Raw genomic sequence first — 12,935 nt, 5'->3', positions numbered from 1 at the left:
AATCCCATATGCGCGGGCTAAGGCATAAATGTTCCCTGCGCCCGCAGACACACCTGCCGGTACCGAGCGCATTTAAATGCTTCGCCAGCAGGTTTCTTGACACAGAGCCGCTTGAAGGTGGCACAACGAACTTCCGCTCCATTGCTTTTAGTGCCAACTAAAAACTCCATTTTCCCACTCTTCAATTTTGCTGTCACAGCCTTCGCAATATTCGCATTCGCCGCGCAGGATTCACCGACACACGCACACAAACCCATATACAGACAAACCATAATTTGCAGTCGCCGGGGAAACAGACTTTATTACAGGGAAGTTTCAGACAGGGGGCGCAGGGACCAGAGCAACGGGTGGCACATTTAAACGCTCCAGCTGTGCAGTCCACCAACTGGAACACATTGACGGGCCACCGCCATCATGAGGTCACAGCACAACAGTTCATCACTATTGTGCATACCTATGTTCCCGATAACTGCAAGCAATCTGTGTGATCTGTATGCAAAGTCTGTCCCTTTGTTTTTATTTTTGCACACACATTCCTGTGCTTGGGTGCCGGTTGGCCGAACTATGGTCATTTCTATAAAATTCCACTGGGACCGTAACCCTCACTCACACCACACAATTTTCATCTAAATGGGGATAAAAATATTTAATATACATTTTGCCACTTTGTAAATCTGACTGCAAATGAGTATCTTTTTTTGAATACCGTATTGTCGGTTTCTGTCCACCTTGAGGCTGAAAATGGCAGTTAGTGCTGCGAAGTGCTTGCGCTTGGCAGAAACGTAACGCTGCGATGCAATATGTCACCTGCTGGCAGGAAGTCACAGCCGATTGGGCAGACTCCCATAAAATCGCACCTGCATGGAGAAGGTGCAGCTGGAACCTGGGCACCGTGCTTACACTGGACCCATGCCAGTCCCTGCTTTATTAATCTCTCCAGGCCTGCTCCTCCTCCGCTCTGTGCAAACGGCCGCCCAGCGGAGCAGAGGCAGCCACTTCTCTGTCTTTATTGCAGTTTATTTGTCGCGTGAGAGCGCTCACAAGAGAGAGTTCGGGACACTTCACAATGCTGCCGTGTCATGACCTATTTTTATTCAGTCTCTGGTCATGACAGGGATATCCCGGCAGCCCAAAAGGGTTTTGCTCTGATTCACAGTGGAAGAGCAGTCACGCACTTTACTCCAACACACTGCTGTAAAAGTACGAGACTAAAGGCGAAACCCATGACGGCTGAACACTACCGTTTTGGGGAGCAAAACAGAACTCAGCCGCCCGCTTTGCTGATGACCCTCCCCCTTACGTACAGCCAGGGTGGGGCAGATGAATCAATACTGAAGTTCACAGAGGAAGAACAAACCCAGTTTGGATGCTCAGGCAGCGACGCCCTGCAGTCATGATGCCACCGGGTCAGTCAGTCAGACAGCGTCTCGGGCGGCGCCCCCTGCTGGGCGAGCGGCCGCAGCACGGCGCCCTTGTTCCTCTGCTCGCTCTCCCAGGTGTAGAGGCCGTGGCGGAGGATGTAGTCGATGACGGCGTCCGGCAGCAGGTACTTGACGCTCAGGCCCCTCCTGAGGGCGCGGCGGACCTCGGTGGCGCTGATCTCGTTGCTGACCCACTCGCGCACCAGGAAGACGTTGTTCCTGTGCCGCGACAGCGTGTCGCACTCGTGCACCGCCCGGTCCGGCTGCAGGCTCCCGCGGCTCACGCACACCACCCCGAAGCGCCCCGCCACCTCCGCCACGTGGTCGTCCCGCCACAGGCCCGGCACCTTGAACGTGTCCAGGAAGTCGGCCCCGCAGAGCAGCTTCAGCTGGGGAGCACCTGTGGAGGTCAGAGGTCAGGGTCAAAGGACAAGACAGAAGAATGGGTCTAAAAAGAATCCTTACTCAGGTAACTTAAAAAAAAAAAGACTAACCTCAAGAAGGAAGAGTCTTGTATTGTCCCGTTCTGTTCTGTTTATTAAATGTGTAAAATGGCTGTCCTCATTCATTGGTTTAGCCTTTGTAGAAATTATATATAACCTTTTTATATTCAATTGACCTTGCTGTTGAGCACCATTCTATTCCTCATTACAATATGTGGGCTGAAGGGCATCTAGCACTATGTTCTGGCACTTCCAACAGAACAGATCAATTGGAGATCGCTGTCACCTTGGATAGCCTGACCTGGCATAGACTCACAATGTCTGTGAGAAGGCGGGGCATCAAATGAGCTGAACTTACATCCAAACGAAGATGACAGCGATGGCGTTCGCTATTAATCAAAGTGAATTAATTGGTTCATTAAGGCAGCAATTACGGCAGTTAAAAATGGCAGCGATAAAAGGGCTCACTATTATGGTATAAAAATAACTTGCTGTATGCTTTTCTGTGGTATTTGATTTGAGATGTTTTAAGCACACTCTGAAACAACCACTGTATCATGCAGACGTGATTGACAGTATCCCTCCCTCACCTTGACTGTAGAAAGTATGCAATAAAAATTAAATTGCCAGCTTCACTGCTGTATTGGTTTGCTGAAACCAATAAAGGGTGTGCTCATAATATATCAACACACCCCAAATTATTTAAGCAAATGCCAGCATGGGGACTTACATAACTAACGGCCCTGTTATTTATGTACCCGTAGGCTGCCCGTGCCCAGTTTAGAACACACATTCATACAAAGTATAAAGGCTTTCTTTGTGCTGGAAGCTTTTGGGAGAACATAATTAGCGATGGCCTTAAGCAAACCCTTGACCTCCATGCTAATTCCTCCTGTTTAGCGCTGTGCTGGTATCATTAAATAATACACTCGTTAAGCACAGGCATACTCTACAGGATTGCAGAAATCCTTCTTCCTCTGCAGTATTATATTTACGTAAAGGTGGAGAAAGTAGCAGGATAGATTTTCAGGAGTTGCTCCCTCACTTCCTCTTCTCTTGTTGCTAACAAATAAAATCTAAACATGGCATAATCCGTTCGTTACCACTGCATAAACTCGTGTAAAATACACAATGGTAATGGTAGCCATAGAACTATAAGCACATGTAAGTAAACTGTAAAGAAAAACCTTTCTAAATCCTAAAGAAAATAGTTCAGGACCAGTATAGCCATTGAAGCTCATTTTTCTGAGCAGTGGTCATAAAGTGGTTGCAATGAACGGGGCCTAATGTGATGTAAAGTGCAATTTGATTGGCCCTTAGCTCTAAAAAAGGAGCTAATCATATTGCTCTTTCATGGAAAGCGCAGTATGATTAGCTTGATTTTCAAGATTGGTCCTTAGCTCAGAAAAAAAGGTCCTCAGCTCGGAAAATTCAAGAGACTGCAGAAAAATCGAAGGACCAAATGCATAACTCCTACTCATAATTATTAGCAAGGGGCGCAAAATTATACCCATAACAAAATGTCCTGTGCCTCTAGGCTCTCACTGCGGAAGGAACATAAACTAATTAACGCTCACCTGTGCTAGCTGCCCGCCCATTTGTCCTACAGACAGCGCCGACTGCAATTACCATGGATGTCAGATACATATCACCAGAAATACAACTGTTCTCACGGGGACTGTAAATTGTTTATAAGGAGTTATTTTACAGATATTTGACTCATCTGAGATTTAAACCGAGGAAAGGACAAATGGTTGGGTGCGGACGCTCAGCGCCGACCTTGGGGTTTATTATCGCGGGTCGGGGGCCTTGATTGGGGAGTCGATTTATTTTTACCAAGCAGACGCTCTAACACAGAGTGACATACAGGCCCGGTAAATAAATGGGCATCATTTGAGCGCTGACAAATAAGGGCATTTGCACCGGAGAGGCAGTACCACGATGAGTAACAATAAGCTAACTCATGCATCGGCGACAGGTACACAGTTACATGAGGCGTTTGCTCGTTACTGAAGAAGGCTTTCTTCAATACTTATGAGGGCAGGCCTCCAAGGTCTTACCGGCTGTGTTCTGGTGCTGCTCCAGAATCTGGTTGTAATGGTGCCTGCTCGGCCGGCGTGTGGGATGGGGTGGGGGTGGGGGGGGGGTGTCGGGGGTGGGGGGGAGAAACAAACACATGAGAAAGGTGACAAAAAATAAAAGAGGCCACTGTGCGAATAATCCTCTTACGGGACGTTTCAAGAATATTCCAGCTCACCGTTGAATTATGTGATTCCAAAGCCCCCGTCCCGCCCGTCCACCCAACGGATGCCCGTCCCGCACCCCCCTCGCGCCATGCCAGAGACAAGAGGCCACTTCATGCTCTAATCAGCTCGGTCCCTGCGCAAGTACAGCTTAAACTGCGAAGCCCTCACAAGGGGATTAGACCTGAGAGGGCCTGGATGAGATTGTGCAACTCGCCACAAGAGCGTTCGCCATTGGCCGTCCCTTCAGCTCTGATGCTGCGCGCGCTTGCGTAATAGTGTGTGTGCGCGTGTGTGTTCGCTCGCGTTTTTGTGTTTGTGCGTGTACGCTCGTGTGCCATTTGTGTATGTTTGTGTGTGTGCGTGCGCGCATGTGTGTATGAGTGAGTGAGTATATGAGTGTGTCTGTGCATGCATGGGGGTGTGTGTGTGTGTGTGTGTGTGTCTTTTAAGTCACTCCGTTGTGCGCTTGTTTGAGCACGAGAATGCTTAAGCATTTTTTTGTGCATGCGCGTGTGAAATGAAACCTGCCTGTGTACAGATGTACGTGTGTAATACATTCGCATTCATGCGTTACAGAGAATTCTGAATGCGCCAGCGTTTCTGCCGCAGCCCAAGGCTTCTCTGGCACTGAGGAGACGGCTGCCCACCGCCCTTCCCCAGTCCCTTCACTTCAACTCACACAGCTGCACACAGCACAGGCAAACACAGGCAAACACAGGCAAACACAGGCCGCTACCCCAAACCACACGGGCTCTCCTGTGTGTGCCGCACCCTCCCTCTGCCCACTGCTGTAAGGCCCAGGGCTGGCACTACCCCCCCCCCCCCTTCAATAGGCCAGACCCAATAGGCCAGAGTACCACATGGGGAGGGGGGGGGGGGTGGGGGGGTCAGTCAACAAAGCTTAGGCTTATAACAGCACAAAACTCCTGACTATCAGCAACTCGACTGGCTCAAGACACGTGTCTGACACATTACATCCAATTGCATCATACTGCCAATTATGTAGTCTCTTAGCAGTTTCTCTTACGCAGGCAAAAATTTTAAACTTCAGACTGGACATCCTGCAGCTGTGCTTGATTTTGAGGGACTGAAAAAAAGAGCAGCTCGCTTAAGGGTACGATAACTCACCTGAGAACCCTCTGCCAGCTGACTGCAGTGAGCAATATGTGAGTGAACACACACACATACGCACACATACAGACGTACACATACACGCATGCATGTATGCACGCACGCGTGCACATGCACACACACAAATTATTAAGGTGCACACTATCCTGAGGAGAAGCTGGACAGTGCAGTTGGACAGTCAGACGAAAAGCTAGATGTAGTGTGGGAGAGTACGCTCCTGATGAAATCTGGGGGAATAGAACTGTTCATGGAAGAACTCTTCTATCGCTGGATTCACACCCACTGAATGATCCGAGCCTCTCCAACCTGCCTCATTCCCTCTCTTTCTCTCACACTCTCACTTTCTCCCTGTGTGGCCACCCCCCCCCCCCCCCCAATTTCACCCTTTATCTCACCCCTATATTTAGGTCTCCAAACCTGAGAGTCACGAGCTGGATGCCCGGGTGGAGTTCTGTGAGCGGCATGACCCGTGGTGGTAGAACCCCCTGCTGGGTGAGTGCGAAACAGGGTAGCTGTGAGCCAGCCGTGAGCAGGATGCCTGCTAAATAAGGAATGCTAAGTGGGCTAGTGCTCTGTGAAAGCTGCCATGTGCAGGATGCTAGCTGTGGCTTCCAGTGCTAAACTGGAGCAGGGATAATATGAGAACAACATAAAGCCTCTATGCAATATGAGGACTCTTAAGAACGCGTCATAGGCAATAAAAGGCCAGTCTTGTCTTGAGCATTAAATGTGCTATTAAGTGTAGAGCTCTGCTTGTTCCAGCGTTTCTCATTCTTCAGGTTAGCCTTACATAGCTAAGGGTTCCTTTTGTCTCTGTACGCGTGTGGAGATCAGCCTCATTGCCAATAAAACATGGAAAAGTTATAAAACAGCAAATCCCAAGTTTCCCACCTACTTCCCGTGGTTGCTGCATGCTTTTTGTCCGCCCCCGGCAGCCGTACTGTACCTCATGGTGACGACGGTCTCGGTCCAGTCCGCCTGCTTGCTCTCCCAGTCGTCCACGCGCACCCAGTCTGAGTTGCCGAGCGCCAGCCTCGCCATGGCGACGCGGTGCCGCGCCGGGGCCAGGCCCTGCTTGCCGTACACGTCGCTCACGGGGGACAGGATCCCGCCCACCACCTGGAACTGACCTGAGGGAGGAGACGGTGTCCGGCGCTTAGCACCTGCAGGAGGTAGGTTCAAATCCGTGGCGGGGTTCGGCTGTTGCACTCCGCGACATGCACGCTTGAATTGCTTCAGTAAATTTTCTGGAGTATAAAGAGGTAATTCGCCCTGTTTAATTAAGTTGCAGAGGCTGGCTCTTCGGCAAGCAAATAATTTATGGAAACAATACAGGGCCCACAAGTCTTATACTGATGTTAATTAAACCAAGCATGTAAAAGTGCTGTGAATTACGTTCATTTCAGAGATGGCCACATATGCAAGATGCACAAGCTGTAAAGCTAGTAATAATATGTTTGCAAATATCATTCATTCAGGGTCATGTCTGATGTTTATATTCTCATATAAGATGCTGCACCCACCTTTTTAGGGCCTCTTATAAATGAGATCTTCGTGTATTCAGAATTTGTACTTTAGTGATATTTTAGTGATGCTGCTATACTCACTGGTCTGAGAATATTGTTATCCACCTTTGGCACTATTGCTCACAGAGTTTCCCCCAGGCATTAACCTCTGCTGAATTCACAAGCACCTCCACGAGCATCAGAGAAAAATCGGTAACACCTGAGACGCAGATCTCCATAGAAGGGGAAATCTATTGAACAAAACTGGCATGGTGTAATCATGTTTTCCCCAGGTCAGGTGTAAGCTGTACCATGAGAATACCGTGGATCGCCACTTCAGACCACCGCTGCTTACCCTCGGTAGGCCCAACATGTAGCCAACTGGCAGACCATTCAGGAAACAGAATGGTAGGCCCAACATGAAGCCAACTGGCAGACCATTCAGGAAACAGAATGGTAGGCCCAACATGTAGCGAGCCTTTCAGGAAACAGGCCTTTTGGGGAACTGGCTGCAATAGTAGGTCTGCTCCTCTTTTTAAAAATATTGTTCCTCGTAAATATACATGTTTTTTTGCACGTCAATTCCGGTGACCCATATGCCAGAGTAAAAATCACACACAACCTCAGGCGGGCAGCCCCTTCAGGAGCACCGTGATGGCTGCACCGGGATGGTACAGAAGATTAGAGTTCCACATCGTAACATTACGGTCCGCATACGCATGTGTGTAGCTGACGTCCGCGAACGAGCGGGGCGACTCGCTGGAGGACTCCATTTACGAGGTCACTGACACTACTCACGCAGTAAAGGGGGAGGACTTCCGCACTTTGATGTTCACACGCACGCCGGGGAAATTTAAAGTGGCAGGGGTAAACCGCCACTGTCTTCTCTCTCTCTGGAGCACGCGGCGAATCGAAACGCACAAAGAGAGCCCGGTCTCCGGCTCCACCGGGAACCGCGGCTTCGGGTCGCCCCCATCAAGAGGAGAAGCCATCACATTTTCATAGCCCGCTGAGCTCGGACCGCACGCTGTGCCGATGAAAAGACTTCACAGCAGCAGACAAACACACAGCCTTCGGCCCGCTGAATGGGCTGCGGATTGCCAGGCTCTTGAAAATCGATCTCTCGCTCTCCGTCCCTCCGCTCGCTCCCTCCGTCTACTCTCCCTGTCTACTTTGAGCTCTGCGACCGTGATTGATTGACGCGGGGCCCCGGCGGGGCCTTTGGATTGACAGCTGAGGCCCCACCTGTCTGGTGCATGTGGTCCCGGGCCAGCTCAAACAGCCTCATGTGCTGGAGGGTGATGGGGTTGAAAGAGCCGCAGGCCAGCAGGACCAGGGGGACACGACTGGCCATCTCTGCCCTCACAGCATGGTCACCACACAAAAAAAACAACCTGCAAGACAGACACAAACACCATGGTTACTGTTATGCCCAACTAATGAAAAAGTGTAGTATAATGGATAAGGAACTGGTCTTGTAACCTAAAGGCCACAGGTTAGATTCCCGGATAAGACACAGCCGTTGTACCATAGAGCAAGGTACTTCACCTGCATGGCTTCATCCATATATCCAGCTGAATAAATGGATGCTATTTAAATGCTATGTAAAAAGTTGTCTAAGTCACTCTGGATAAGAGCGTCTGCTAAATGCCTGTAATGTACAAAACCAAATGACCAAACTCCCACTGCTCCTTTGCGGCAAAAGCTAGCATCAGGGCAGCAAATCAAGCGCTGCATTTTCTTAAGTTCTACATTTTTAGCTCTGTGTTCTTTTGTGATAACTGCTGCCGGAACCGGCGCCCCTGTGTGAGCTTAACCAGGTGACCGGTGAGCTAAAGCGAACCTCTGCTCCATGACTACCAGCCCGGAAGTGCACACCAGGGTTCCACCGTACTGAAACACTTCAGCTATCTACCCGATTAAACAAAGCCTAACGCTTTCCCCGCAAACTCTTATTAGCCCTGATTTAGAACCAAATCTCAGGCCTGGATAATGGCCTGCCTCAGTGTGCATAACGGAACAAATAAAGAAACAAGCCAAATTTAGGCCTAATCTAGAGCAACACAATCAGGCCCCACCAGCAGAAATCAAGAGGAACAGAATCAGCACTGATTACGTTTCCAATTTGCAGCTGGCGTAGCGGGTCGAAAATACCGAGCGTTCTCCACGCCCGGAATCACCTGCGTAAATGACTCGCAACACTACATAAAGCCGTCAAAACAAATAAGCTGGTTTAGTAATGAACAAAGCGCACCATTACAAAGCCAGACAGGCATAAAACCGAAAGCAACAGTGTAGCAAAACGAATTAAAACATAAACCAAACCTGTTTGTTTTAATTTGCTTCCCAGGGTGGTCATTCTGGAGTGTGTCAGTTAATATATAAGGATATTTGTCACCCTCATTAAGTTCAAGTCAAATGTGGCTTCACATATTGCGCCCTGCATTTTAATAAATGCTTGGCTTAAGCGCAACCAGCTACTGTAATTAATGCGATACTTAATTACATCTGCGTGTTTCGATAGCCGGTGGAACAGGCACACCTAATGGGGTTGACTAAAACTTACACCCCCATTTGCTGAGTAAACAGCTGGTGTGTGCATAAGCAACACTGTAATTCGCTATGCACTGAGGTCACTGTAGCTTTCCGGAAGAGGGAAAAAAAAAAGGTCAAAATACCAAGCGCAGTGTCCACACAGGGTCCGGTCCATCTTACTATTTAATGTCTATTAGCCCTTGGAATGTCAAATAGCTCTCATTTTTCATACGACTGCTGGTAAAAACAAAATTATTGAGGCCAAGGCCAACGTCATGCAAAAGAAGCTAATATGAGAGTTCAAGATCACTCGGCGACTAACTCCATCAAATGTCACTTATCAAAACACACTACATAGCCAAAGGTATGTGAACACCCCTTCTGATTAGTGGGTTCAGGTTAGAAGAACTTGACTGGCCTGCACAGAGCCCTGACCTCAACCCCATCCAACACCTTCAGGATCAATCGGAAAGCCAACGGCAAGCCAGGCCTTATCACCCATTACAGACATTTACATTCCTGGCATTTAGCAGACGCTCTTATTCAGAGCGACTTACATAACGTTTTACATAGCATTTTCATTGTATCCATTATCCAGCTGGACATATACTGAAGCACTGCAGGTTAAGTACCTTGCTCAAGGGAACAACGGCAGTGTCTTACTTGGGAATCAAGCCTGTGACCTTTAGGTTACAAGACCAGCTCCTTACCCATTATACTACACTGCCGCCCTTAAAATGTCAAATAGCTCTCATTTTTCACCCAACAACAAAGCCCAACCCCAACTAATGCTCTTGTGGCTGAATTGAAGCGGATCCCTGCAGCCATGTTTCAAAATCTACTGGAAAGCCGTCCCAGAAGAGTGGAGGCTGTTACAGCAGCAAAGGGGGGACTAACTCCAAATTAATGCCCATGGTTTTGGAATGAGAAATGAAATTTAAAAATTCTTAAAAATTCCCAGACCATAAAGAAGAAATAGATCGCCTTGAAGTTTGCATGTTCTCCCCATGTCCACATGGGTTTCCTCTGGGTAGTTTGGTTTCCCCAGGTCCAAACACATGCAGGTAGGCTAATTGGAGACCCTAAATTGCCCATAGGCCTGAGTGTGTGCCCTGTGATACATTGGCAAAAAAGCAGAACAAAGTAAAGAGTAAGCATACAGCTGGTGCAGCAGTAGCCATACCAACCTGTACCTTACTGGATTATTATGGCAGAAGCCAAACAGGGATGTGAGCGTAACACTAAATTGCTTCCACAAGTGTTGTTAGTGGGCCTCTAGGGGGCAGTCTTCACTCTGGATTAAGCAGGAAAACCAAAGATTGTGTGTAATTTCACAGGACTGAGTTGTTAAACGGAGGTCCTCCTGACTCACTGTGGCAATGATCCCACGGAATGAATCACAAAGAGTAGGGGGTTTTCCAAGGGCCCTGATCACATTCCCAACCTGGTTTGCATATTCTGGACATCTGATCACCACCCCATTTAACAGTTTTATAACCCCTCCCTCTGCACCTGATTCTGGTACAAAATGGCTGCAGGGCATTAATGCTATTTTAGTGGTGAATCACCAATATATAAATGCAATCTATGCATATGTGTAGCTAGCAAGCTAATAACCAAGCTGCATGCACCCAACATTTGCGAGATGAGTGAAAAGTCAGCCCATGAATCACACTTAGGATTCCAGAAAAAGGTTTCTTAGTGTACCTCAAGAAAGCAAGAAGACATCTGTGAATGGCCCATTGGAGAAAAGGTAATTAGTCCCATGGTCGACAGATTAATTAGCACCTGTTCATTCTAATCCTGTGGCTACGAAAAAGCCTGGTGGGAAGTTGAAAGAAACCTTGATGAAAGGCCTCACACAATACGTATACAGCTTCTGACTCAAAAAAATACCTTTTTTTGTTAGTTCCCAGACCCAGGTTGACGCATGGATGTTGCCACCCGATAATATAAGCTCACCAACTGTGATATAGTGTCACGATCAAAGAAAGGCACAACGTTAAAGCCAGTGTGATTTAAATTATAGCTCATATGGATCAATATTTTTCACTAATGTATGCATGTAGAATGCATGATAAAAAAATGGTAATTCTGTGCACTGGTTAAAGGCCACTTAGCTTGATGCTTTAATACACGTGTTACTCACCATTCCGGATTTATGCCGCGTTTTTGCAACTCTTATAATAGACTATAATTATCCTACTTAGTCACCCTTTAAATCTCTCTGTATAAGTCTACGAAACGGAAAAACCTAAGGTAATAATGATGCATAATAAATAACAATGCAAAGGAGCGGTTAGTCCTGATCTCCGAAGTTGCTCATTAATGCAGTGCCAGTGGCTGTGCAATGCCATACAAAAAATAAATAAAAACTGTATGCAAGCAAGCGCTGACTGGAGCTCTCAGATAACGATAATTGACGTTATGTGAACGCCAAATCTGTTTTTTGAAAGGGGATCTGATTCCAAGCAGGCTAGCTAACCTAAAGCATAACGTTGTAGAGACGTTTGTTAGCGTCAGTGATATCTAGATAAATAAAAATATTCGTCAAGGTTAGCTACCTAGCTCAACATTACGTTATCTAACTTGGTCTAAAAGTCAATGTGGTCGCATGCTGGCCAGTTAGCTCGAGTTTCGTACATGCTGTTGACCTTGTCTGGCTATATGGCTAGCAAGCCACTATCGATAGTTGCGGATTATCAATTAATTGAACTAGCCAAAAAAGGCATACAACTTTGTAGCCTAAGCCATCTTTCAACGTATGGTCCATAGCCTCAAGATGTTGAATGGTGTTCTGAGTATTTATTTACCTCTTTCTTTCGCTGTTAAAGGTTTGTGTTACACCGTTTCTTGTCCCCCGGACACTGGCGCCGCTGAAATGGCAATGTTTTTAGCAATGGCTGTGAGGAAGATGGTGCTCCCTGGTGGCAGCTGTGTTTATTGCATTATGGTATTTGACATTAATTCAAAAATTTTGAAAAGGTGCTGCGTTTTAAGAACCGTATGTTCATTGCAGAAATGTTTTGAGGTAAGATACTATCTGGAGTTGTTGAGGTAAATTACCTAGTAAATAGAATGCGAAAAATAACATTATTTGTAAGATGCCCGGTATATGGACATGCTACGCCCGTTAAGCAAATAAAATATGTAATATAACACACAGAACCTGTCCAGACAACACATCTTTCTTACTAGAATGGCCAAGTGACGTGTCACAGGAACACTTCAGAAATAGTGATAATGGGACCAAAGCGGGCCAGTAAATAAAGATGCCTGGACGCTTTCCAATGGGGGTTGTACACAGGCTTTATCGTGACCTTGTCCAGCTCTTCACAGAGTATCAAATGATCCTGACAAAAGGCTGTTCTGTTGTAAAGCATCACATCACTTTTCAGATATACGAGGTGGTTTCATCATGGCTCTCAAGGTGAGTGCTTTATTTAACTTATTGACGGGTCGGAAGCAGACGCTTTGAAACCAATTAATATCCCGCCTGCCAAAGGCAAGGTTATGACTGCCTATAGGCCTACGTAAGGTTCATCTCGGACTGCGAAGACACCCAGACATTAACATATTCTGTCGTTACCGAACCGCTGAACCGTGGCGAGCTCCGCCGCAGGTTAGACTTCTCACTGGTATTGATCCATGTTT

General features: G+C 47.3%; 1 protein-coding gene across 4 annotated transcripts; it reads right to left on the bottom strand.

Annotated features, from left to right (window-relative positions):
• Window positions 1-271: 271 nt before the first annotated feature.
• On the bottom strand, window positions 272-12,215 carry nmnat3 (nicotinamide nucleotide adenylyltransferase 3). 4 transcript variants are annotated; one of them, XM_035421813.1, is made up of 6 exons: window positions 11,431-12,071; window positions 10,989-11,102; window positions 7,992-8,140; window positions 6,188-6,371; window positions 3,925-3,968; window positions 272-1,821 (listed from the first exon to the last, which is right to left on the bottom strand). In XM_035421813.1, exons 3-6 carry the CDS (start codon window positions 8,098-8,100, stop codon window positions 1,412-1,414), a joined length of 747 nt encoding a protein of 248 aa, XP_035277704.1. In that variant the 5' UTR covers window positions 8,101-8,140; window positions 10,989-11,102; window positions 11,431-12,071; the 3' UTR covers window positions 272-1,411. The 4 variants fall into 4 exon arrangements, with proteins under 4 accessions (XP_035277704.1, XP_035277701.1, XP_035277703.1 ...); XM_035421810.1 differs by lacking the exons at window positions 10,989-11,102; window positions 11,431-12,071 and adding an exon at window positions 12,095-12,215; XM_035421812.1 differs by lacking the exon at window positions 10,989-11,102.
• Window positions 12,216-12,935: the final 720 nt, after the last annotated feature.

The sequence above is a fragment of the Anguilla anguilla genome, chromosome 6 (genome assembly GCF_013347855.1).
Source record: "Anguilla anguilla isolate fAngAng1 chromosome 6, fAngAng1.pri, whole genome shotgun sequence".
In the NCBI taxonomy this organism is placed as follows: domain Eukaryota; kingdom Metazoa; phylum Chordata; class Actinopteri; order Anguilliformes; family Anguillidae; genus Anguilla; species Anguilla anguilla.
Note: the sequence above shows the minus strand (reverse complement) of the source record. Positions and strands in the feature narration are given on the sequence as shown.

Coding starts and splice junctions, on each gene's coding strand:
- nmnat3 (XM_035421810.1), bottom strand. CDS start 8,100: ATGGCCAGTCGTGTCCCCCTGGTCCTGCTGGCCTGCGGCTCTTTCAAC. Junction 6,372..7,991: donor GGACCACATGCACCAGACAG/GTGGGGCCTCAG, acceptor CTCCTCCCTCAG/GTCAGTTCCAGGTGGTGGGC. Junction 1,822..3,924: donor GCAGCACCAGAACACAGCCG/GTAAGACCTTGG, acceptor TGACCTCCACAG/GTGCTCCCCAGCTGAAGCTG.